General features: G+C 41.9%; 1 protein-coding gene across 3 annotated transcripts in view; it reads right to left on the minus strand.

Moving 5' to 3' along the window:
- The window catches only part of MUS81 (MUS81 structure-specific endonuclease subunit), a 382,977-nt gene that overhangs the window by 215,056 nt on the left and 142,007 nt on the right, over positions 1-25,914 (minus strand). For all 3 annotated transcript variants that reach the window (XM_069208031.1, XM_069208030.1, XM_069208029.1), the window contains exons 6-9: positions 24,404-24,484; positions 22,887-22,975; positions 21,909-22,082; positions 17,894-18,067 (exon numbers count right to left, since the gene is read on the minus strand). In XM_069208031.1, coding sequence (XP_069064132.1) covers positions 17,894-18,067; positions 21,909-22,082; positions 22,887-22,975; positions 24,404-24,484 — 518 coding nt within the window. The remainder of the gene's footprint in view (positions 1-17,893; positions 18,068-21,908; positions 22,083-22,886; positions 22,976-24,403; positions 24,485-25,914) is intronic.

The following is a 25,914-nucleotide window of genomic DNA, read 5'->3' on the forward strand; positions in this document are numbered from 1 at the left end:
CTTCTTTATTTCACATGTAGTACATAGCATCTCCAGCACAGCTTCTTCCATCTCTCTTACTCCTTCACCTCCCTCTTCTTCCCCACCATTCCAGAACCTATATATCTCATCACATTCCACTATTGGCTCTTCTATATTACATAGAGCACCAAGCCATCTTCACACTTCTCCTCTTATACAATATATAACAAATAACAAAACAAGTAATAAGAAAAATAAGTACTAGAAGACAAGGAAAAACAGATAAAGCTATTGACCCTAGTTCACAATATAAGTACACAAATTAGTCCCGGAATTCAATATTTTAACAATGAATTTTACACACACTTCCCATACTCCAGGAAGAGCCATCCTCCAAAATTACTACATTTCTTTTGACTTGCCTCACCACCTGAGGAGCAGAATACTTGCTGTCTCCCTTCGCAATTGTTCCACCTCTCCTTGTCACTACCCAATCCCCCTCCTTTATGTGAAAATACTTCACACCCATTCTTTTGTTGTACTGTTGGGTATTTTTCCTCTGCATCTCCTCTACTCTCTCTTTCATTGCCTTCCTGTCCACTCTCTCATTCCTTTCCGTCTTCAACCACACTGGACATTCTTTCACTCCAGGCATTCTTCCGTTAAGAGCCACAAATGGCGCCACTCCAGTAACTGAATGTGGAGTTGTACGATACGTCCAAATCATTTTACATAATTCCTTTTTCCACGATAAATGATTGGCTAAAGACAATTGAATATTATCCATTATCACGCGATTAACTCTCTCAACCAAACCATTGGCCTGTGGTCGAAAAAGAGCAACTCTTTCCTGACTAATACCCATTTTTCGCAAATATTCCACCATTTCATGTGAAACCAATTGTACTCCATTGTCAGACACAATAGTTTTTGGTATCCCCTCCTCCAAGAAAACTTCTTCAAAGAATTCTATGACTCTCGCAGTATTTATATGATCAACAATTTTGACCACAAACCATTTCGAGTAATAGTCTACTAGCACAATAATGAACCTATTTCTAACACCCAATTTGGACACGGGACCAATGAAATCCACTGCTAGTTTTTCCCAAGGTCTTTCTGGAAATTTTACAGGGGCTAAAGGAGTTTGTCTTAGTACCTTAGTTTTGTCACTATTACCACAAGTCACACAAAACTTCACCGTCTCCTCCACCTGTCCATCTATTCCAGGCCACCAGAATAATTGCCTTATCTTCCTTTTCATTACACCCCGTCCTAAGTGTCCTTGGTGAGTTATGTCAATTATGTGCTTCCTTACGCCCTGAGGGGGAATGATTTGATTTCTCCTATATAATCTCCCCTCCTGTACACTCAGTTGATCCTTAATCTTAAAGTAGCATGACACATCACTACTTCGTTCATCCTCATGTGTCCATCCATTTATTATTTTTTCCTCCACCTTACCCATGACGGAATCATTCACTTTAGCCTCATCCCACTCGCTCTCACTTAAGGCCAGTTCACCTAAAATAGTACCCACAAAATTCTCAACCCTATCACTTACTACTTCCTCTACATTCTCACCCATATTCACAGGCATTCTCGACAAACAATCTGCCACCATATTCCTACTGCTTCTTACAAACTCCACATCAAAATTATACTCCATCACAGATAATAGCCACCTTGAAATTCGAGGTGTTACATGCCCTTCCAAACCACGCCCGCCCTTGAAAATATAGATCAAGGGCTTATGATCAGTTTTTAATCTAAAAGGCACACCCCATAAATAAAACCTAAAATGATTAATTCCCCAGCAACAAGCCAAGGCCTCTCTCTCAATTACTGAATATGATAATTCAGCACCCTGTAACCGCCTTGAAGCGAAACCTATCACACACTCTCTTCCATCCTTTACTTGAGTTAAGACTGCACCTACACCTACATTACTTGCATCTGAAGTTACATACGTTTTTGCCGTTACATCAAAAACACCTAAAGTGGGAGCACTCAAAATACTCTGTTTCACATAATCAAAGGCACCTTTGCAATCCTCATTCCACTCATATACCACTCCTTTTTTCATCAATCTCCTTAAGGGTTCTACAATCTCTGTGAAATTCCTTATGAATTTGGCACAGTATTCCGCAAGACCCAAGAAGGATCTCAATTCATCTTTGTTACATGGCTCTGGTGCCTTCTCGATTGCAGTCACTATGCTCATCTTGGGTCTAATACCGTTTCCATTCACCGTATGCCCTAAATAAGTCACTTCAGATTTTCCAATCTGGCATTTTTCCTCTTTAATGGTCAGGCCTCTCTTCTCCAACCTGGACATTACTTCTTCAAACAAGAGGTTATGCTCTCTTTCATCATTACCAACAATTAAAATGTCGTCTTGAAAGCATAACACTTTGTCCATATCTCCAAAAATCTCTCCCATTAGCCTCTGAAAAACGGCCGAGGCAGAAGCTAACCCAAAGGGCATTCTCTTTTAACGAAATGCCCCCAAGGGCGTGACAAAGGACGTCAAATGTCTGGATTCTTCATGTAGATTGATCTGATGATATGCTGAGGACATATCCAACACACTAAAAATGCATCCTTTACCTTTTATGGACAACATTTGTGAAATATTTGGCAAAGGTTGCCTGTCCACCCAGATATTCTTATTTAAGTCTCTAAGATCGATGCACAGACGAATCCTCCTTCCTTGGGTGCTACCACAATTGGAGCTAGCCATTCCGAGGACTCTATTGGTTCAATGATACCATCTTGCAACAACCTGTCCAACTCATTTTTCAAAGGTTCCTTCATCAAATTAGGTATACCACGCACCTTGTGAACCACAGGCTTCGCACCTCTTTTTAGCACAATCTTGTGAGAAAACCCAATCAAGAGGCCTAACCTTGGAGAAAAAACCTGTGGATGTTTTTGGATCAAGGGATGAGTGTCTTTTACTTCACCAATTCTTTCTTTTTCAAAAATCATTACGGGCTCTTTAGCATTAGGGTTCAGAACTATCCCCAAATCTTTCTGATGACGCCAGCCCAATAAATTAGTTCCAAAATCAGTGATATATATCCTTCCTTTAACTGCTCTCCCTTTGAAAACAATCGTCATCCAAATCATGCCTATCATTTCTATCCTTTTTCCTGCATATCCCACAGCCTTTATATCTGGTTCCAACAGATTTTCATTTCCAGTGTTGACCGTTATTTTCTCATAAGTTTCTTTTGAAACAAGGGTGAACAAACTCCCAGAATCTACCAACTTCTTAACTGGCAGATTGTTCAGTAACACTTGAGCATGAGGTTTCTTCAAGATACTTGTACTTTCAAGCTCAATCTTGAGTGTCGAATCTTCCATACCTGTGGCTTTCTCGTCATGAGCCAGATCAATAGAATTTTCCTCCACAGTTAAAATTATTTCTAACAAGTTTCCACACACATCCTGAACATCTTGAATTGTGTGATCCTTATCATTACTTCCATTGTTTTTAAATTTACAGACCTTGGCAAAATGCCCTCTTTTTCCGCAATTGCGACATATTGCATTTCTTGCAGCACACATTTTGCTTGATGCAATGTGTCCAGGTGCTCCGCACCAATAGCATTTCACTTCCCTTGCATCATACTTTCCTCGATTCGGATCTTCCCAATTCCTTGTTGATCTCTTCTCCTCACTAATTATGAATTTACCCTTGTTCTTTATTTCACTTATAACATTTTGTCTTCCTTCCTTATTTGAAACATCCATTTCCTGCAGCCATACAGCTGTGTGCTCCATTCTTTTAGCAACTTGAATCGCTTCCTCCAGACTAGGATCTTTCATTATTAACTTCTCTCTTATCTTCTTACTATAAGCACACCTTACTATCTGATCTCTTATCAAGGAATCTGATAACTGTTCGAATCGACAAGACAGGGCGAGTCCCCGTAAGGTTGCCACATATGATGCTACATCTTCATCAGAACCCAGCATCCTCGAAAAAAATTGATGATGCTCTAGAACCAAATTAGTCTTAGGTGTAAATTGTAAATCTAGCATTTGCAAGGACATCTCAAACAAATTGGAGGGTTGACCATCACCCATACCTAAGGAAACCTCAGGTAGATCCTCATAGATTCTTCTTCCTTCAATACCCAAATGATGAAGAAGAATCGCCTGTCTTCTAATAGGACTGTAGCGATCTCCTCCAATTGCCAGTAAGTAGGTAGAAAACATCTTTTTCCACTGTTTCCACGGAATAGGCGGCTCCCCAGGTGTTGCCAAAAAAGGTGGTGGCGAGGACATAATTTGATCACCCATGCTGCAACTCAATAGTTATTTCCTTGGTTCCTATAAAGTTTTATATTTGCACCTATCTACATATATTTATTATATATATATTATTTTCCAATTCCATTTTAAAATTTGCTATTTCATTTAATATTTAATATTTACATTTGCTATATGTACTATTTCAATGGCTTTCTTCTTGCCCTCTTTATTTTTATTTTTTTATTTTTTTTAAAGTCTTTCTTTCCTTTTTCTATTAAACTTTTCTGAGTCCTTCTTCGATTTTGTAAAGCTGGTGTATATTACGTCAGTACACGATGCAGGCAAGGTCGTCTTTTCCTTTCCTTTATTATATTGTAGTTGCCGCAGGAAGCCAGTTAATGTTCCACCCCCGGCATGAACTGCTGTAGAGAAAATTGCTTGCTCGATCTTACAGATCGTATTGTGCTCGCTATAGTTTAATTGGTTCACGCGCTTCTGTCGCGCGTTCAATGAAATGGTTTACGCGCTCCTTCACAATTGTTCTTGCGCGTTTAAGGCATTAAGGCATTAATTGAAATGTTTCACGCGCTCCCGGCAGTTGTACCTCGCGCGTTTACGGGGTTGCTTAAATGTTTCACGCGCTCCCGGCAGTTGCACTTTGCACGTCTGCTCGTTTATTTTTCCACAAAGACACGCAGGCGTTTGTCTTTACATTTGTACAATAATATTGTACAATTTGGGAATGTTCAACACGCGATAGCACGCGATTAACTTGTCGTTCAAATTTGAAATATCAAACATTCATGTCTTCACAAAGTTTCCCTTAGTATCCAAGAGCAGTTTAAACGATTTAAATATGATCTTTGAACAATATTAATTGTGCTCACCAGTTCCAATTCAAGATTCAAGTTCTTTTGTGAGTGTTTTCCTCTTCAGTTGAATAGCTGATTTTATGAACTGTATTAACTTCCAGGAGTGGAGATGTTCAATTCAAACCGTCTCCTGCACGGCCCCTCGTCGCCAATGTAAAGATGAGTCTCTCAATTTGGTTCAACTCCACTTCTTTATTTCACATGTAGTACATAGCATCTCCAGCACAGCTTCTTCCATCTCTCTTACTCCTTCACCTCCCTCTTCTTCCCCACCATTCCAGAACCTATATACCTCATCACATTCCACTATTGGCTCTTCTATATTACATAGAGCACCAAGCCATCTTCACATATACCTTATGGGTACCACTGGTATGCCCTTGCTCCTGTCTGACAGATAACTGTTGGAGGTCCTCTAGAGTCAGACATGTCTGTCCTTGATAGAGGTCCTCTCTGGAAGGACCTCCTGTTCCGTGGAGCTCTACTAAGTCTGGCAAGATCTGAAGGCAGCAGTGTCTTCTGCAGGTGCTAGGCCTTCCTCTAGAGTATTAGGCTCCTTCTAGCCCTGTAGTCCTTTGGAAGGGTGGTGGTGAGCATTCCTACCCCTTCTCTTGCCACTGGGGGCCTGCGATATTGTTTCAGGCTCAAGGATGCCTTGACTTTTCCTCAAGGCCCTCTGTGGTCTGGTACTGGCACCTGCACCCCTCGAAGACTTAACCTCCACCACACTGATATTTAGCCCCTGTTGGTATTTCTCCTTACTTGGAAGCCAGTAAGCCAAAGGCTCAATGTTCTCCCCAATCATGGACACTACAGCGGCATCTGTGTACCTTTTGGCATCTCTAGGGGCAATCTTCTACCCACAACCCGACAATAGCAAACCCCTTGGACTAGTAATTGGTGGGTGACTTCTTCGTGCACACTGCACCTCCCTTCTTGTATCCTTTCGAATTAAAATCAAAACACACCGGAACTTTTGAGGGGTCAAACTTCTTTCCCAGGTACTTACTCCCTTTGGACTAGGATGTGCCTTTGTGCTCCCCACTTTGGCTCTTTTGGGGACAATTTGGGAATATTCTTTTTATCTTTACCGCCCTCTTTCCTTTAAAGAGGGGCCAGACCACTTATTTTGGTCACCGCCCAGGGACCTGTCCTCTCAACAGTTGTCTTGCCCGGTTCTCTGGAGCTGGACAGCTTACCATCCACCAGATGTTGATGCAACTTCCCTGAGTAACAATTTGTTAAAATGTGATGCCCGACAATTATATTGCTGAGCCCTCCAAGATTATCTACTTTGGTGCTTTTAACCCAGCCACCTACTGTCTTAACTGAAGTATCAACAAAGTCAACAAGTGTCTGTCAAGCCATCTTCTGTGTTGTCCTCAGATTCTGCTATACTGTTTGGGGGGTCAAATCAAAGACCTTGATGAGTGCTGCCTTCATATGTGGGTAGGACTCTGCTACCTCATCTTCTAGTGTGAGTAGTCTGTCCCTACAAACTACTGGTACTAACTCCCACAGTAGTGTTTTCCAGTGTTGTGTGCCCACGTTTCTCATTTTGAAAGCTCTTTCATGAGGTCAGCCATTTCTCTATGTCATTCTCCTGGGCATAACCAGGGACAATCCCATTTGGACAAGCTGGCATCAGGGGCAACCCTGTTAGCACCAGCAATTACACCTCTGCTGACATCATCTTCTCTGGGCTCTGTCTCCAGCCTGGCCCTTCTCTCTTCCAAGGCCAGTCTTCTTTTAGCCATGGCTGTGGTTCTCTCCTCCAGGTTGAAGGTTGCCATGCTCTCTTGCAGGGACCCCTGGCTAGTGATGGAGCCTGCTTGGCTGTTTGCTCTGGAGACCGTGCTTGATTCAGTGAAAGAGGGTCTGGTCTGCACCTGCCCCACTGGCACCATCCAGGATGTCTACAATATCAACTTTCCCACTACCTGCAGGTAATTCTAGGTGTGGAGGTAGTTGGTGGGCCTCCTCCCAAGCTTTGAGGGCATTGATCAATTTATTTTTCTCGCCTTGGCCCCTATGTTGTTCTTCCTGTCCCTAGAAAGGGCTCTCAGCTTATGTATCTTGAGTGAGGACAGGTTAGCCAGGTCAAACTCCATATTTCCTTGTCAAATATGTGGCTCCTGAAACGTCTCAAAAACTTTTTGAAGATTGTTTCAATTTTGAAACTTGAAGGAAACTTTGCCACACTTGCTCAAGCTTTCTCAACTCTTGAAAAGTTATAGCAATTTCTTTGAAACAAATCTTTCAAAGTCAACACAGCTTGATAAATACTTGGGAAGCTTGCAAACCTTTTTCTAGGTGTCCACTCTGATGGATTCTGAGTGGCCTCAAGACTTCCACAACTGTATGGTACTGCTAAACACAAGTTATGGATCCCACCCCTAGGCTGTAATGTGAGGAAATGGGGTTGGTAAATGAATTAGACAGTGACACCACCATATAATTCACCCCATTTTCTCACACATTCGTAGAACAGCTTGGCCAACCTTTGCTAGTTTGTGTGCTAGGACACCTCACACAGTAGTGTTTGGTGAACTTATGTGGAGTGTACCACGTAGCAGCCTTACGCGAGTCAACTATGGGAATACTGCTGAGGAAAGTTCCAAAGGAAGTTTTTTGCGAGTGGATAGTGGTATGAGCTGGATAGGCACGTTTTTTAGCCCTAATATAGCAAGTTTGTATATATTTGACAATCCAACTGGCTATTATGAAAGCAACAATGCATTGCTGAGTCTTATGACAGGGTTTGGTCCTGTCAATGTGGTGCATGAAGGCACGCTTGACAATCAGGTGTGGAGGGGCCTCTCTGCTACAGACAAAACCTGGAGCTCAATAGTGTGATTGAGATGAAACAGGGATACCAACTTTGGGATGAACTTTGAGTTCGTCCTTAGGCCAATCCAGTTAGTATGAACTTAAAATAAGGGCTCTTTCAGGATAAGCGCTTGTAGTTCACTAATGTGCCTTAAAGATGTGATAGGAACAAGGAAGACAACCTTCCAGGACAGGAAAACCAGTGGGAATGAGTGTAAGGGGTGAAAAGTAGGGCCCATGAGTCTAGTACATACAATACTGAAGTTCCAGACATGGGCAGAAGGCACACTGGGCAGGATGAATGAATGGATGAGCCATTTAAATAGCATATATCTACCATAAAGATGTGCCACACCTAAATAACCAGAAGGGGGAAAATATTCATACTGCGAAATACTCAGAAATAAATATGTTTTTAGACAGTTTTTGAAAATGTGTTCATTAGAGGATCGTGAATACCATACGAGGGAGTATTTAACAGTTTAGGGGCACAAAAGGAAAAGAAACATCCATCTAAACAACTAAGACACACTCTGAGAACTTGCAACAATAGACTATTGGAAGTTCTTAAGCATCTGGAGGGACAATATAACCAAACTCAATCGATCAGCTAGATAGGGCCTCTGTTTTGTTGTGCCCTGAGAATGAACAATAAACATTTGAACAGGATGTGTTGCTGCAGCAGGATCCAATGAAGCTTCATCAAACGTGGATCAGTAGATTCATGTCTGGGCAAATTGAGTAGAAGCCTTGCAGCTGCAATATGTACTATTTTAATACAACAAATTAAGAAATCAGGAAAGCTCAGCTATAAAATATTTGCATAATTCATACATTAATGAATCCAAGTGTGTGTAATTATTTATTTTGGTATACTCAGGAATTGTGTTAAGGGTGTTATTTAAGCGTTTTTAAGGCTTTTTAAGAGAGAAACAGGATCCTGAAACTGCCCTCCCTTGTGGGGGAAAAGAAACGTATCAAATTTAACACCAAGATTTCTTGCCTCATCTCCCGGAGTGGAAGGGGATCATCAGGTGAACATTTGCAGCATCATATTTTGGTTTTATTCGAATTAAGTTTTAGACAACTGGTCTTCATCAATTCTGCAATTTTCACCAGGAATGACTAGCTCACAGTTTCTCTAATGAAAGGAGGGCATAAGCTGGGTGCACCATAGGACTCCACCTTTGAAGCAAATAGTTGAATAATGCTAACCAGAGCCGCCATGGCTAACTTGTTTGAGACCATCTATGTAGGGCCTAATGACAGGAACTACAAATAAGGAAGGGTGCTTACTTGTTTTGCAAGTAAGCTGCAATTGTAGCTAGATGAAGGCATATGGAAGTATAAACTAAACTCGATTTCTGGAGATGAAGAAGATAGCAAACTATATCCTGGACCATGGGTTTGAGTGGGTCTATGTGTTGTGGAAGGCAATAGTGGGCAACAGTTTTTCACTTAGCTGTCCAACATCCTAGCGTGGTATGTCTACGTGCTTCTTTAAGGCTCAAACTGCATTCTTGAAGAAGCATAAAATACATGAACTCTAAGACCTTAGGAGCCAGATCGCTAGATTGAACTGCCTGGGGTTTGCATGCCTGATTGCCCCATGGTGCCATGTGGGAAGGTCCAGCTTATAGGGAAGCTTCTCGTGAGGGACTAACGACAGCAAGAGGAGGGTTGTGAACCAGGGTTGTATGGCCAACGTGGGAGCCACCCGGATGAAGATGGATGTTTGCCGGAGCGTCTGAATCATATAAATAAAGAGTGGAAGAAGTGGAAAAGCACAGGCAAATATTCTTGACCAGTTCATCTATAGAGCATTTCCGATGGACTGAGAGTGGACGAACCTGGAAGCAAAGTTTGGGCATTTTACAATTTGAGCGGTGATAAAGAGGTCTATATTGGGAAATTCCCAATGCAGAAGTACAGGAGTAGAACTCGGTGGAGTTCCCACTCGTGGACTGTTGATGAATCCTGCTGAGCAGATCTGCAAATTTGTTGTCCACTCCTGATAGGTAGTCCGCTAGGGGATGAATGTTATGTTTAAGTGTCAAGCAAAAGAAAGGTAGCAGTGGTATAACAACACTGCACTTCCTATGTGTGTAAAGTATATCAATGTCTGTGCATGTTCTGCTCAACAGGTAATGACACTAATAGTGTCTAAAGATGTGGGATATAAACTCACCCCTATCAAAACCTATGGAGCTACCAAGAGCAGAAAACAGTCTCACAGTGTAAATACTTCACGAATAATACAATCTCACTAAATAGTGGAACATGCCAATACTTATGTTTGGATATTTTACTGTTTTTGTAGCTGTTATGGGGAATCATTGTTCATTATAGTTTTCCCTGCTTTAAATTATGCTCATATTGGTATATTCTTTTGAACGATTCTTCGAATTATACTTCATCTATACCAAGTTAAATGGGTTTCTTTTGTTTGCCTTTCCTCTTTTCTTCCTAATCAACATCTTATTCTCTTCTCTATTCAAATAGTATTTATTTGTATTATAGACAAGTGGGTATTTTTTGATAGGCACTGTATTATAGGAATATGATTTTCATGGGATTAGGGTACTGATTAAATTTCCGTTTGGATTGGTGTTTTATATATCTGAATATATACTGTAGACCTTACTGCATCTTTATTTGCTTTTTTCAGAGAGAGAGGGCTTCTTGTTATTGCGGCATTTGTTACTTTGGTCCAATATGGCATTTACTATTATTCTTTGAATTCTTTGAATTCATTTGAAACTGACTGGTTGCTTAACATTTTATAGTACCTCGCCGCGTGTTCGCTTAATCTGCCCTGTACATCCATAATGCAATTTAAATCATATTTTATCAATCAGTGAAACTCTGGGCCCGGGACATGATTCTCTCTTTTTCTTATGCTTTGTCACTAGTGTGACTTCGGTTCAACATGGCGCTTTTATTTTCACTTTTGGCGATATTTCTGAGAAACAGAAACCGTCCTTTATGTTACTAATACTTTCTCTTTAATGTCCTAATGGAAACGGCGGCGTGTCTTGCTCACCGTGTCTGTAATGAACTACAGGTAATACTTTAGGCATCCGCTTGACACATGGTTGTGTGGTCTTATATTACAGTTTTTTTACGTGCATTTTTGTGCACAAGGACGACGTATTTGTAATGCCTTTTGAAGCTGGTGGGGTTAACATTTCATAGTACCTCGCCGCATATTCGGTTAATCGGCCAGGGACTTGATTTGTCTTACGCTTCGCCACTAGTGTGACGTCGATTCAATATGGCGTTCACCTATTCAAGTTTGTCGATATGACTGAGAAACGGAGACTGTTCTTTATGTTGTTGACACTTACTTTAAAATTTCCTAATGGATATGGGCGGCGTGCCTTGTACTCTCTGTTACTACATCTATAACGAACGACAGGTAATACTCTTATGCATCCGCTCGCCACATGGTCGTTTTGTTTTACCTTACTTTGTTTTTGACGCCTCATACTTATTGCCAGACTTATGGGGGACTTATCAAAGCTCCTCCTGTTACTTCATGTTTACATCTCAATTTGGAACCAGTCATAAATAAGGCTACAGTTATTTGTAAACATTCATCGCACCTGGGTTTGGTCTCTATCCGACTATAAGTACTTTTTTTGTTACGCACTCTCTCTTTTGTTAGATGCAGCTTCTTCCTTTTCCTTCTCTTCAACAATACATAATTGACTCTTATCTTCCTTGCTTTCTAGATTTGGACACTTTTTGTGATTTGTTTAAGCAGTAATGCGCTGTCGACATTTTCCTCACTCTTAATATCTTCATTGACTTGGGTATGTTTGATTAGTGCTATATTGCATTTATACGTGGGCCATTATTTTTACTGATGCAAAAATTGACCTTTGTCTCTTCTTTCTGGACCTAGATATATAGCTTGACTGTGTTCTCTACAGGCATTGGAGACATTTTTTGCAACATTATGACTTCCAACTGACATGAATGTAGTTCACAGTCTTATCTAACTCTGTCATATATACGTTTTTTTGAGTCAGGTACGCTTTTTCCTTTTTCTGGATGAGTGTTTATTTACACTTTTATTTGTTACTCACAATTAGACATTCCTCTTCCCCTTTTTTCACAGCCATTAGTCTTGTGTTTGTTATCTTACTTTAGATACTTGTTGGGATTCTCTTGACCCCAAGAGGTGACCGCTGTTATTGCAAACTTGCTATTTACTCATCTCTGACTACTGGATCGTTCGCTATACTTGATATCTACATACCTTTGAGAGATAATAATATCCTTGGGTTTCTTACTTGTTATCCTCTAACTTAGCACTTTTGGTAGCACATGTGTTCTCGGGCTCAAATACACTAAAGAAATGTTGTCGTCATCTGGGTATACAATCTATGACATGGTTCTGTCTTTTCTTTACATTTGTCACTTGGCTAATCCTATGGTTGTCTTCTGTGGTCACTTGCTTTTCTTGGCTTTGTTATTGTTGGTAATCACTACACATACCAACTTTTTATACCTGATATATTTCTTTTTTTGTATTTGATTTTGTACTACAACTATGTATCTTTCTCTGTTTGTGTGTTCTTGTAGCCTTGAAAAAGTCTAAAGACGAAACATGTGTTGGCTGTCTTTTGTGGAATAAAGTGTTCATTCAACAAACGTGTACTCTATTGGTTTAGTTTCCCAAGTTATTGTACGATTTGTGAAGTATTTACACTGCAAGACTGCTTTCTGCTCTGGGTAACCTCATAGGTTATGTTTAAGTGCCTAGCGTCAAATGCTCTGCACCAGTATTGACAGCTGCAGAGAGTGTGTGTCTCCCTGCTTTTGATATTAATACATGGCTGTCATGTTGTCCGTCTTTTCAAGGAATACTTTGTTTTGAACCTGGCAGAAGAAGGATTTGATTGCCAGCTCAATAGACGGTAGCTCTAGGTAACTGATATGAAAGCACTGTTGGTACATTGTCCACATACTCTGCATGGTCATTCGATGAAGATGCACCCCCCACCCAGAGAGGGATAGTGATTATTACCTGCCAAACTGGGTCTAGAAAGGACCTACACCCTTAAAAAAGTTGTTGCTGTTCATCATTACAAAGAGCAATAGTCACTGAAGCTCTGGTGGAGGGTGCATGGGTAACTATGGATATGCCAGGGGATATCGTGCCTAGAAGGCACATTACTGTTGTGGCCGTCAGGTGGTCATATGGCTGTAAAGGAGACAGTAATAGCCAGAGAGCTTGGATCCGTGTATGGCTGGAGTAAGCTTTCTCAGTCACATTGCACCAAGGAAGGGCTGAAGGAGATACTTGAGTGTTTATCGTGCAGCCCAGCTTGTGGAGAAGATTGATCGAGTTTGAGTGTTGGAAAGACACTGTTTTTCTGCTTGCAGCCAATCGTCCAAGTAAAAGAACACATGGCTCCTGTTCCTTCTGAGATGAGAGGCTAACTTGCAAGTTATTTTGTAAGTATCCTGGGGGCCGTAATGACCCAGAAGGACACCATTTTGAACGTATAATGCTGGCCAATTACCACAAACTGCAGGTAGCAGCAGTGAGCACAATGGATGGGTATGTGGTATATGCGTCCTTCCGACCGAACGCGGTCATGAAGTCACCTTGTTGCAGCAGCAGGAGCGCATCTTTTAATTGAACTATATGAAAATGTTGTGAAAGGATGTATTTGTTGAGGGACTTGAGATTGGTTATAGGCCTTAGGGTACCATCTTTATTGGGTATTAGGAAGTATAGGGAGTATTCGCCACTGCCAAGGTGGTGCCGTGGCACATGTTCTACTGCTCCCTTGAGAATTAGCACTTGTATCTCTTCTTGAAGGAGGCACTGCTGTTCTGCAGGAAGGGTGTGTTTTCAAAGTGGATGTTTTGTGGGGATGCAGTAACCATGCCGAATGATCAAGAGGACTCATTGGTTGGAGGTAATCCCTTCCCATAGTGGGAAAAACCCTGTAATCTGCCCCAACATCTGTAGTGTGATCTGAAGGGGCATTTGGGGTGTGAGTCACTTCTTTGTGTAAGTATGTCTTTTGGCTGCACCTCCTTTACCCCTGCCTACAGTTTTGTACCTCCCTAACCTCCTCTAGAGTAGCCCCAGGTTGTCTGTTGCTGCCGTTGGTAAGAAGTGGGGAAGTGGTCTTGCTGCCTCCCCGGTATTGGGATCTACAAAATCGGGGAGAAGGTGCCTGGAGAGCACCCATCATCTTGTTTGTGTCAGTATCTCGGTGAGGGGTTCCGGGAGCGTATCAAGTAATCTGATATGGCCGCCAGTGGTAGTTGGAGGACTCCAACATCTGACGTACTAGGCTTGCTGGTGGCAGGACAGGAATAAACATCATCCAGCCTCTGCATGAAAATGGAGAGCTACGAAAATAAAGACACTGACCACGAAAGCAACTGCAGATAGTAGGAGGAGTGGGATCAGGAGGACAAAGGGAATATCAGTTCGAGAGGAAGACGACGAGGAAACCACCAGGGAGGATGACACGGTGTGTGATGCCAGAGGGACTCCAGCCAGCCGCAGCAGACAGCTCCAAGAGCCACAAATCTCTGCAAATGAGCCCGACAGCACGGCAAGAGATTATGACACCCTAGGTGCCACAGCCCTGGAGACAGGCGGTGGCCACAGCCAAGTGCTGTGAGTCATATTATCTCAGTGGTGGAGGAGGTGGCTTAGAAAGGAAATGGGGGAAAGGGCTAAAACACAATAATCAAACTAGAAACAGAACAGCAGGGTGGAGAAAACAACAAGGGAGGCTGGATCAAACAAACAGAAACTGTCAGGGATAGGTGGAGGTGGCACAAACGTTCATTTTAGATGGTATATCCTACTAATTTAGTGCTTGTACATTCTTTAACTAAGGGTGTCTGCTCTTTGTATCTGGCCACACGAGCAGAAGGAGCAAATCTTCCCTACAATCTGAAGAAAGAAGAAGGAAGCCACGGCTAGGGAGTAGGCTTTACAGGAGTGATTCATTACTCTTTTGGTTCATTTGGATACTTATCTGAAACCAAACTCAAATGAAAGCATTGGGAACCCTCATACCTCATCCCGGGTTCTTCTACTTCTAACAATCTGTTTTATACTTCTCCAGCATCTGTTCCACCTGCAGCCTCACGAGATGTTCACCATCGAATGGCAGGTTCAGGGGATGCTGTTGCACTTCTCACTTGAAGCCAGAGACACAAAGTCAAGAATAGCCTCTAATGCCCCAAAGGATGGTAGTGCTTAAGATGATCTTACCCCTTGTGATCAACTACTGCCCACGCTATCTGTATTGGTGCAGCAGTCCTGTGAATGAGCTTGTGATATGAGGTGGTGTCATCCGAAGGGGAGGATTTGGTTGGTTAGAGATCCAGACCTGTGTCATGCACAGGGAATCGACATCACAGTCACTGCACGAGTAATCTTTGGGTTCGGGGTCATAAATGACCTTGCTGTGTCTACTGGAGGCCCACCCTTACCCTTTAGAGAAGTGTTTTGAACCCTCTGGAGACAGATGATAGAGGTGGAACATACAGTGGTGGCACAAGAGGAAGAGGAGGTGTGGGCTCCAAGGCAATCTGCTCCTCGAATGTCAGTCTCTTTTTCTGTAGAAGAGTTTCCTGTACCTTGGGTGGCAGTTTTGTAGAGTTCTTCCCAGTCTGTGGATTGGTAAATAGTCTAATTTGATGTGTTCTTCCTGCAAACAGTAAAGGTTCAACTGTTCAGAGTCGTAGGATCCTGCCATTGATGGGAGCTTTGGTGTAGAGTGGCCTGACGTCTTCTGAGCCAAATGAGTTTTAAGATCTGAGATTGCCCTTGATGCCAATTAAGGCTCTGGAGCTGAGCCGGGTTTCAATGGCAGCTCCGGCATTGGCGACAAAGTCAAAGGGGCTATCGGCACAGAGGACCATTGTGGCTTGCGTTAGGCCTTTGACACAAGCGGAGGGAGCGGTATCAGCTCAAAGACCTTTTGTCAGTGTCGACCATGGCTGGAAGGCAGTGGGGAGGCCGGTTGATGAGGTTGAGGCTTGATGCCCGGCTCCCACAGGAGCTGTGCTCAACCTATGCAGTGCTGGCGTACAGCTGCGGGGTGTGAGAATGTACTCACCGTCGAAATCTTTCAATGCTTCTGGGCCTTTAAGACTAGCTGTGTCTCTGACTCAGATTGCAAGCTGACCTCGACATTGAACTGGACTGGCTGGTCTCCAGACAGACTGTTCTCCAAGTCTTTCTCAATGTCATGTTCCCCAAAGGTGTCAGGGATGTCATTTAGTTCCTGTCACTGCATTCTCCAGTGAGCAAACCGCAGATCATACTTGGTAACACAAAGTTTTCTTTGAGGGAAAGCAAGACAGGCCTGATGCAGTCTTGTGGCGTTCACGGAGAAGCACAGCTTACAAATCTGGAGGTGGTCGGTCCAAGGGTAATCAGAGTGACACTGGGGCAAGTACTGATATCCCCTATTAGTGCCCTCACATATTTGTTGATAAAGTACCGAAGATGAAGGGGTGAGGCTCCACAAGGGGCAAGTGCCCAGCAGAAGGGGTCCATGTAGTCCTGGTCGTTCAAGCCCTGTAAACTTATGTGTGAACACCAGGAAAACAATGCGTAGTGTTGAAAGGATTTTCCATGCCAATGGCAGAGAACAGAGTGAAGGAGTGGGGCAACAAGCACCAAGTGCTGTTGTCTCGGCGCTCAATCGGTAAACGTCCAAACCCGACGGCAGAAAAAAAACTATCTAACAATGAAGCTAACGCCCATTAGCAGTCAACCGTAGGATAAGTCACTGTATCTCATGACTCAAATGACTTCTTCAAAGAAAAACAGATTGGAAACGTCAGAGTCCAACACTTGATGGCAGGCATATGCAGAGTATGTGTATCTACAGCCAAACATGCCACAAACATGTCAATTTTTTAAAACCGAAGGTATGTATTTTACATCACTGTTATACGTATCATGGTCTGCCAAAGGTATATAGTGTACTTGTGGGTAATATAAACTGAAAACCTTAATTTCCCAACAAGATGGAAGTTGAAAGAAATTATTAGATCTGAAGGGTAAGTTGGATTTCATATCCATGCAGGCCTTTCTAAATATGTTTCTGAAGTCTGCTTACATCAAACAGGATGTTTACTGACCAAGATATCCATACATTTTCTTTTAAACTACAGAACAATACCCAACTTATACAAAATCCGCAATGAGACAAAAACACTGAGCTCTGCATAAATTTCAAATTTAGTGTCACTTCATCCAGGAGGGTTTATACCATACCTAATGGCAAAACTACCTATGGGTTAACATTTAGGAAGCATATTATAAGTTATCATTTGCCCCCCCTGCGTCTACCCTATAACTTTGCTTCCTTTTGACCAATATGCACTGAAATATATAGGCTTCAACAAAACTAAAAATGCAATTTTCGTGGTGAAGTTTGGTGAACAGTCACCAACTGTCCCAAAGTTATAAGTATAATAAAATATTATCTGTATAATCCAAGACCATGCATTCAAGAGTTGTGCCAGTTACCATCCTAGGTAGGGCGAGTAAAGCAGTTTCCAATTACTCATAACACCCAGAGATTTTCAACTCAAGACAAAATTCGTAAAATCTTCCAACTTACAAAGGGAACAGAAGCAGTGCAAAATTCACACACAAAAACAGGCAAATCACAAGCAGCAGCAGCTGCAGAAGCCTTCCGCCAACAGAACGGATACAGCAAGGACAGCAACAGCACCAGTTTACCTCATAAACAGGACAAGCACACACACTAAATACAAAACGGAATTCCAAGCTCATTCGAGGTGAAGACCTCAAACATACTTCATCAAAACTTTAGCCGAAAAAACGTCTTTATACCAAATCGGCCAAATAAAGCCCGATTCTAAACACCAAGCCATACACTATCTTTAGTAGGGACAGCAAGATGAAATTCCTAATTTCTGTACTTTCTCTTCTGACTTACCCTGTGGTTTCAATAAAGTCCACGCACAACCAGATGTCAAACTGGCCAGGTTCAAGTGTGTATTCCGGGAGGTGCTGGTAGGGTTTTTCAACTTCAGTGCTGCTCACAGTGACATTCTCATAGTCTCCAGAACTATAGGTAGCAAACTGCTCCCCTCCTTCGCAACTCTCGCTCCTTTCGTATCAGCATAGAGGAATTGACATAAGAAAAGAAAAAGAACATTTGAAAAGGCAGGTAACCGGTTCCAACTAAAATAGAATATCTTTGAATGCTGCACAAACATCAGGAGAACTCATCACATGCTTTCAGAAAATAATGTTGTGTTGTATGCCTTGCTGTATTACGAGTTTGAAGGTTACTTTATCATCCTGTGCTATTGTATTGCACATGCACAGAACCCTTGCTGTGACAAGGCTTCTCAAGGTTCTCAGCTTTGTTCCAGAGATTATTATTTGGAGCGGGGAGACTAAGGGCTGAGAGGGAATTTTTCCTACTCTCTATGGCTTTCGAGTTGCATGTAAAATCTTCCAATATAATTATCCTGACAACAGAATCTCCACCTTTAATATCTTCAGTTTAATTAAAAACCCAGCTGACTGATAATCAAAGAGCCAATTGGAAGAGCGTGTTGGAAGAACACATGATGAAAGGTATTCCAAATCTAGTACAATTGGTATCTATACTTCCTTTCTTTTGCCTTATTTTTCGCATCTGCCACCATCATTTTGTTGTATGACAAATCGACATCAAATTGGCAATCTGGACCTTTGAAGAAAACCTTAAGCAAGTAGATTTTAAATATGCACGAACTTTAGAAACTAACCATCTCATCACAATTTACATGTACATCTGAGGACAACACCTCAGTCATGCTGCTAGCCCATGGAGACATTTTCTGTACTAAAACTGTCAAAGCTGCTTCCTCAAGCTTGGCAGACTGGCCTTAAAATGAATAAACAAGCCACACCAGTAATTTGCACCTTGCACCAAAATGCAACAACTTGACATACATGGGAGGAATTTTTTAGGTTAAAGATTTCAATAAAGCCAACACAGACAAGTGAAGAAGGCTCAACAAAATATGTTTTCACGGCAGATGTCACCTTTCTCCTTTTCATTTGCAGCTTACAGAAAATTCAATGTATAGATCAAAACAGTGGAAGACTGTCTCTGTGATTTTTATTAACAAAAGTAATTTTAATGTCCCTAGCAACATAAGATGTTTTACATGTTTCCAAAATACATACATAAATTGAAGACGAACTAAGTACACTTGGCATTCTTCAACAGCATCTAAAAAACATTACCGTTCAAGTTGTAGCTTTGTACATTCTTGGCACAAAAAGGGTTAAAAAGGAAAACATCATCCTCGTCTACAACAACCAAGTCCAGAAACAGAAATCAATAAGGGCAAATGTAGATCATTGATGACTTTGGATCTGCATGATCACGGTGTTAGCTGGTGCACTGCCGCACTGCACTGTTACGAATGAATTACTTGATAGAACCAGACTTCAGTGGGGGGTTACACCAGAATTCAGTGGATGTGGTAGATGTACAACACACACACACACACACACACACACACAATCAATCATTAACGTAGCATACAAAGATGGCGTGGTAACATACCACAACATACAGAATCCTAAGGCTGGGCACAAAAGATTACAAATGTAAGTTCTGAACAGGCATAACAAAAATGAACAAAGATACTAACACGAGTAATGTGTAGGCAAATTCATGCTCAGTATGTCCGGAGGAAGATACAGATGGAAAAAGGATGGAATCTTAGAGCCACTAGCATGGCAAGTAGACTACAGTCCAAAACACACATAGATTGTAAGAGGCAGGATATGCAACAAGATTGTGGGAGCAGTGAAAGAGAGACCAGTAGGTGTTATGATCCAGAAAGAGGGGCACAAAGATGCCAGCCGGAATGGGGCCACGAGGTAGCGCATACTAGGTATGTTTAACAGTCATTTTCAGTTAATGTGATCCATCAATTTCCGAATATATCATTCAAGAATTTGTTGGCATAATGTACAGCTTCTAACTGTTTCCGTGTCCTCCATGACACACACACATACGGTTTATGGGAGAGATAACTGCGCTGCTCCCTTTCTGCAGGGAGAGCTAACCCTGTGGAAGAGCTAACCTTCAAGGCGCCCTTCACTTTCCACAAACACAAGCTAGTATCGGCCATGGAGAATGTTTACATTGTAGAATCTTGATAGTTTAAACAAATTGTTAACCAACAAAAAAAAACATAAAAGCACACTGATGCTGGCACAAGAGCAGTGAATAGGATCACAGAGGTCAGACCACTGTCTGTCGATTACGGACCTACAGCTTTCAGAAACAGGAGAATCAGAGCCAATGAGCACAGTCACCAGCTCAGGAACCATTCAGCAAGCACTGGTGCGAGCATCACAGACACTAGCATTTCAACTGCACACACAAGTGTTATCAACGGGTATACATAATTGAAGAATTTTAAGTAATTGTATCTCTTGTTGTATGTACGTTTATGATTATCTGAATTATATAATCAACTAAAGTTTTATGATGATGATGTACGCACAAGCATGGTAATCTAGGCGCTCACACAACTGTGGGACAACTGCAATTAAGACTATAACTTGCAAACAAAGTCTGAGGCATAAAAACTCAGCAGTTATAAACCAACTGCAGACTTAAATAATTGGCAAACACTGTGCTATATAAATACCAAATAAAGTTAGGCATGCAGGTAAGTATGTCATAAGATGAATATAAAACTGTGGGGCATGGGTGGGGCCGAGCATCCGGTATAGGGTTCCATCCAAACATTGTACACAGCGATTGGGTGTTGGGGGGGGGGGGTGGGGGGGGGGGGGGAGTGGTAAGTTGGTATCCTGGTTCTAATAGGCAATCCTGGAGTGTACTGCGGTATTACTGCAACCACTGAGAGACATACGGGAAGATATGGCTGGTCAGGTGTTTAACAAGAAGAAATGGCAAAGGGTCCACAAATATCGTCCCCTCCCCCCCCCCCAAAAAAAAAGTCTCCTTTAAAGTTCAGTTGACCCAATTACCTGTGGTGAGCTTACCTCAAGTATTTCCTACAGCCTAGGCGCTGCACTCCAGATATAAGAACCCACATACGAACCTTCAGCACATGCTGTGGGATTGCCCCCACTGGACTCTATATTGGTGGTCAGTCACAGCTGTCAGAGTACACTGTGGGTTCTGAGGTGGTCTGATTTAGGGACAGTAGAGATTATAATAGTGGGTATAAAGGTGAACATTAAAGTGGTCACAAGATTCATGAACTTAGCATTGCTCCTAGTGAACAGAAGCAATTACTAGAAACTGGAAGTTATCTGTTCCTCCCACAGTGGAGGTATGGAGAAAAGACGTAGCTGAGAAGGAGGGCAGGGTACTTCTCAGGGAGGAACAAAGGGGCCTTCGCTAACATCGAAACTCAGACTGATGCGGAGATCCGGCCCGTAGATTCTGAACAAACAATAGCAGCGATCATAGGCCCGGCTGCTCAGTAGGAAGACCCTCCAAGGAGGACACGTGGGTGTAACTTAGCAACCCGGACTGTGCCACCAGAATCTGCAAACCCATCCAAGAATTTCTAGGCCCTGAAGCAGACCAGACTGAGAACCACTGAAATGCTTAAATGAACAAGCTTTCCCTTTTTAGTAACTGACACGTCAGTCAAACAGGCCTCCTCTAACAGTCCTGGGACCGTCAAGGGGGAGGTAGGATTGGGATGAGAATAGACTTGGGGAAAAATGTTCTGCTGGCTGATAAAGAGTTGAGTAATGAGTGACGTATCTGTATTCCGGCACATAATAAAGCCCATGTGGAGTAGCTCGTGTTGACTTTTCTGTAAACAAATAAACTCAATAAATACAAAAGAGAGAACTGGCAAGCTAGTAGAGACACAAAGTAATGACGGTGTGCTGCAGGCACAAAGGTCTTTGCCGTCATTCTGGGCAGACACACACATACTGTTGCTTACAAGGGGATATTCCTCCTGCCTTCTTCTTGATTCACAACGGCAGAGCAGAATGCCTCCCTCTCTTTCGCCTCTCTTGAAGAGTCTAACTCCTTTTCTTCGATAGTAGGCATCAACATTTGTTCACCTTTCTCCAGCTTCTGAGCAAGCTCCAGCCCTTTTTCAGTCAGCGAATACCTGCTCCAAAAACAGGAACAGAAAAGAGTGGGATATGAGAACTAGAGCCCTTCAATATCTGTGACTGACAGATCACTCCTTTATGACATACCCCTGTAATCTAAGAGTAGTGTGCAGCTAAGAGACCAGAAATCAATCTCCATGAACAGACTTAGGTCCTCCTTTAAGAAAGGCCCAGTGTCCATTCCAGTAACTCCATTCTTTCTGCTTTCCTCATTAACTATAGTTAACAATGTTAGTGGGACGGGTACGTACGAGCAACAGAATTACCAGCCAAGTGCAAGTGGGTCTATAAGGGCGCCGGAGAAGTCAGGACTTATTGTGGGAATGTGTTATTCCAGGTGAGACTCCCTTAGTAATACTTCATTGTGCAATGAAGTTTCACCCAAAACCTCTCTGGCAAATAAAAGCTAATTGCAATTTTCCCAAGGCTAATCATTTATCTTTTTATAGTGCATGTAACGCTAGCTATCAATCCAATCGGAATTAAAAGTAGCATAATTAGGAGGTACTGAGAAGTTGCATTTTCCCTTTGTGCCCTAATTCCAATAAACTCTGATGAAAAGAGCTGAAAAACCAAAGATCACTGTGCAAGTGTTACCACATGCATGAGATACTAACTCAGTAATTGCAGAACAGAGTATCTGCAAGAGCCAGCAGTGTTTATTTTTGTAACAGTGACACCCTCACAGAATTAAGAATCTGTAATTTTCAGAAGGTTTTTCATGTAACAAACAATTCTTTTCTAATTTACATCCCACTAAGAATACAGCCTGCTCAGGGTTACCGTAGACTTGAACTCACCTGGCAGGATTATGGGTCTTAATCACAAGGTTTTTCTGGATCAGAGTGCTGACAGAGGACCAAGCTGTGTACCTACTGGCGGGGTCTGGCTGCAATAGAGTGCATCGTATATAGAAAATTAACTTCAGGATGTGGCACATCATGCTTAAAGACATTTGAGAAAAAGGAATGAACAAAGCTAGAGTTCACTTAACTGTGATGGTGGTTTTAAGGACGAATTACTAAATCCTGAACACCCCAAGGAGTGACAGATACAACAATACGATACAACAATAATCCCATTCAAGAAGTCACTAGCTGTGCTCACACATTCATTTTGCTTCATAACAGACTACGACTCTGTGGCTTCGTCTGCATAGTAATTTTTCTTTACCCTATCCTCACCCCAAAATTGATGGTCTATCAGCAATACCCAGTTGAAAAATGATTGCTTAAAGTTCATTGAAACTAACAGTGACACATGAGTTCCCTTGCGAAGGTATGCTACATCAGCATCTCACCATTTCCGTTTTGAATGTGCAGTAGAGGGATTGAATTCTACAGCCCATGGATAGATGAACAGTGACTGGCTACAGGAAAGGTTTGTAGTATTGCCAACACCAATGGTATGGCCAAGCTTTATCCTCTGATATTTGTTGTGTATGTGATTGACTGAGTCTAACGCTGCATAGTCTATGTACCTCTTTTTTTTAAATCTCTATTTTTGAGTTTCCTCTGCCTTGTAAAATTGGCAAATCATACCTGCATATGTGGAATAAAGGCCATTACATCCCCAACAAGCTTGCTCTGAAGCCTAACCCTCAATCTTACATTTGACAGTGTCTCATATGATGTTATTTCACTCCGTGGAGTGAAGTAATCCCATGCATAAACTAGACCATTTTTAGCAGGGAAAATGCTGTGGAGCTCAAAGGTAGATGTTTATTTTCTGTATCACGGAATATATTTTAGATAAGAGGACTAGAAAATTATCTTTTAAATAGCTCATTTTCTTTGTCTTTTAAGGATATATTTTCATACAACCATGGACCGACTGTTGAGATGAACAGATAAAGTGTAACTGTAGCATGGAAAGGGGGGGTGGTGAAGCCACAGGAATGTCTTGCTGAAGAGGCAGCTACAAAATGGGATGCCCATTTTTAATGTCCAGATAGATACTTGTGAAACGTAAAGGCTAGCAGTAGTTGTTTAGTAATGGAAAATCTGTAAGTGTAGCCGGGATAAAGGGCAGGTGAAACATGACCACAAAGAAGACAGAAAGGACAATCATGTCATGCAGATAGAAAGGGCCTCCCTCATAAGGAAAAAAACAAAATAGGAAGAAAAAAGGGCAACAAAGAATATTAACATCGAAGTAGATTTTCTCACGACAACATAACAAAGAACACATTACTCAAGCAGTGATAAAACTAACAATAACAAAGAGAACTGTTTAGAGACACACTATATACAAGGCTATGATTGCATATATTCATGGGAGAACCACACTATGAACAATCCTAAGCAACGGAACTTACCATGGAGAATGACTTATCGCAGAAGGACTGTGCTGACCGCTGAAGTTCTGCCTTTGTCAGGTAACCACGACTATTTAGATTCTACGAGAAATGCATTTGTCCAAAAGGGTCAATATGGACACACTACATTGCTGAGGGAACAAAATTTTCAATAACTAAATACATCTCTTTTGTACTAAATAATTTTGTTGATTTTTTGTACACAAAGTGTAACATACCGTGTACCACCCTGACAGGAAGCAGTAGACATTGCTAATGAAGCTGGCATTATCTCATCTGATGAAAAAGTAACAGAAGGTATAAAAAAGCAACTCCCCACCCCCTAACATCTCCGCCCATCCCCTGCAACTTAAACACCTATTGGTGAATCATTTACAGTCAGGCACAAGACCTTGGTGAACATTACTACCTTGCTATTTGCTTGATATCAGATTAAGGTACAAATAAATAGCCTATACATCGATAGCTAAACAGATTCAGGGCTCTTAGACGTATAGAACATGAAACTAATGGGAGCTAAACCTAGAGATAGCCAATCAATGAGCACCTGATGGTTTCAGAGCTTTTGTAATCGTTGGACATAACATTTGTTATCTTTCCACCTTTAATAAGCTCCAAAGTCTGAGATGTCACATAGCCAAAGGCAGGGCTTCCAACTTCTTATAGCTGCTCCCAAACAGTTAGTTACACGTCAGTGCCAGTGTTTGGTTTTTGAGGAGATACAGCACAAACCCAACAGACTGAATTACAGTGTAGATGAAATAGGGTACCCAAAATCAATTTAATCTGAGCTAGGAACTCGTACCAGAGTGAGCAGATGGACTTACAATGCCAATAGATGTGCTCAAAATCTCCAATAGGCGACACCCCCCTCCAACAGGGCTTATCTGCTGTGGAACAGAATTTTCCTAATTTGGTGAGATACAAATAATAATCAAATATAACCTTATAGTGAAATCCTCTTACTGCCAGGGAATGTGAAGATTTTTTTGATATCCAGCCAAAGAGCAAACCAATGAGCTTCTGGTATGTTCATCCCTATATTTTTGTCGCAAAATGATTCAAAGGAAAGCATAGAGGCTGAAGTAATCAAAAGGTTATAGAGATGTGTAATCCGCCCCATGATCGCTTCAGCTGCCTGCACAATTTTCCCAACTTGGAGGAGACCTCCTGTGGCACAGTGCTTTACCACTGGATCAAGAACCCAGACTTTTAATTGGGTATAGAAAAATCGCTCTGTCTTGTCTACATGAATGTTCCTCTGGCATGCACAAAAGGTCAAGATATCTGTGATATGGAACAGGTCTGAGATGGCAAGACAACCACTCCTCCGACAATAGTGAAAGGGTCCTGCTCTGAGAGTAGGCGTAAAAGCTGGATTACAGGCCGGGTTATAGTGGATGAGAGAGGGGAATGGAATGTTGGCCAGGCAGTGTTGCTCATTACGGCAACTTACACTGTAAGAGTAATGTTGTGGGTGTCCGTAAATAAGTGTGTGGTGACCAGTCAAA

The sequence above is a fragment of the Pleurodeles waltl genome, chromosome 9 (assembly GCF_031143425.1).
Source record: "Pleurodeles waltl isolate 20211129_DDA chromosome 9, aPleWal1.hap1.20221129, whole genome shotgun sequence".
Taxonomy (NCBI): Eukaryota; Metazoa; Chordata; class Amphibia; order Caudata; family Salamandridae; genus Pleurodeles; species Pleurodeles waltl.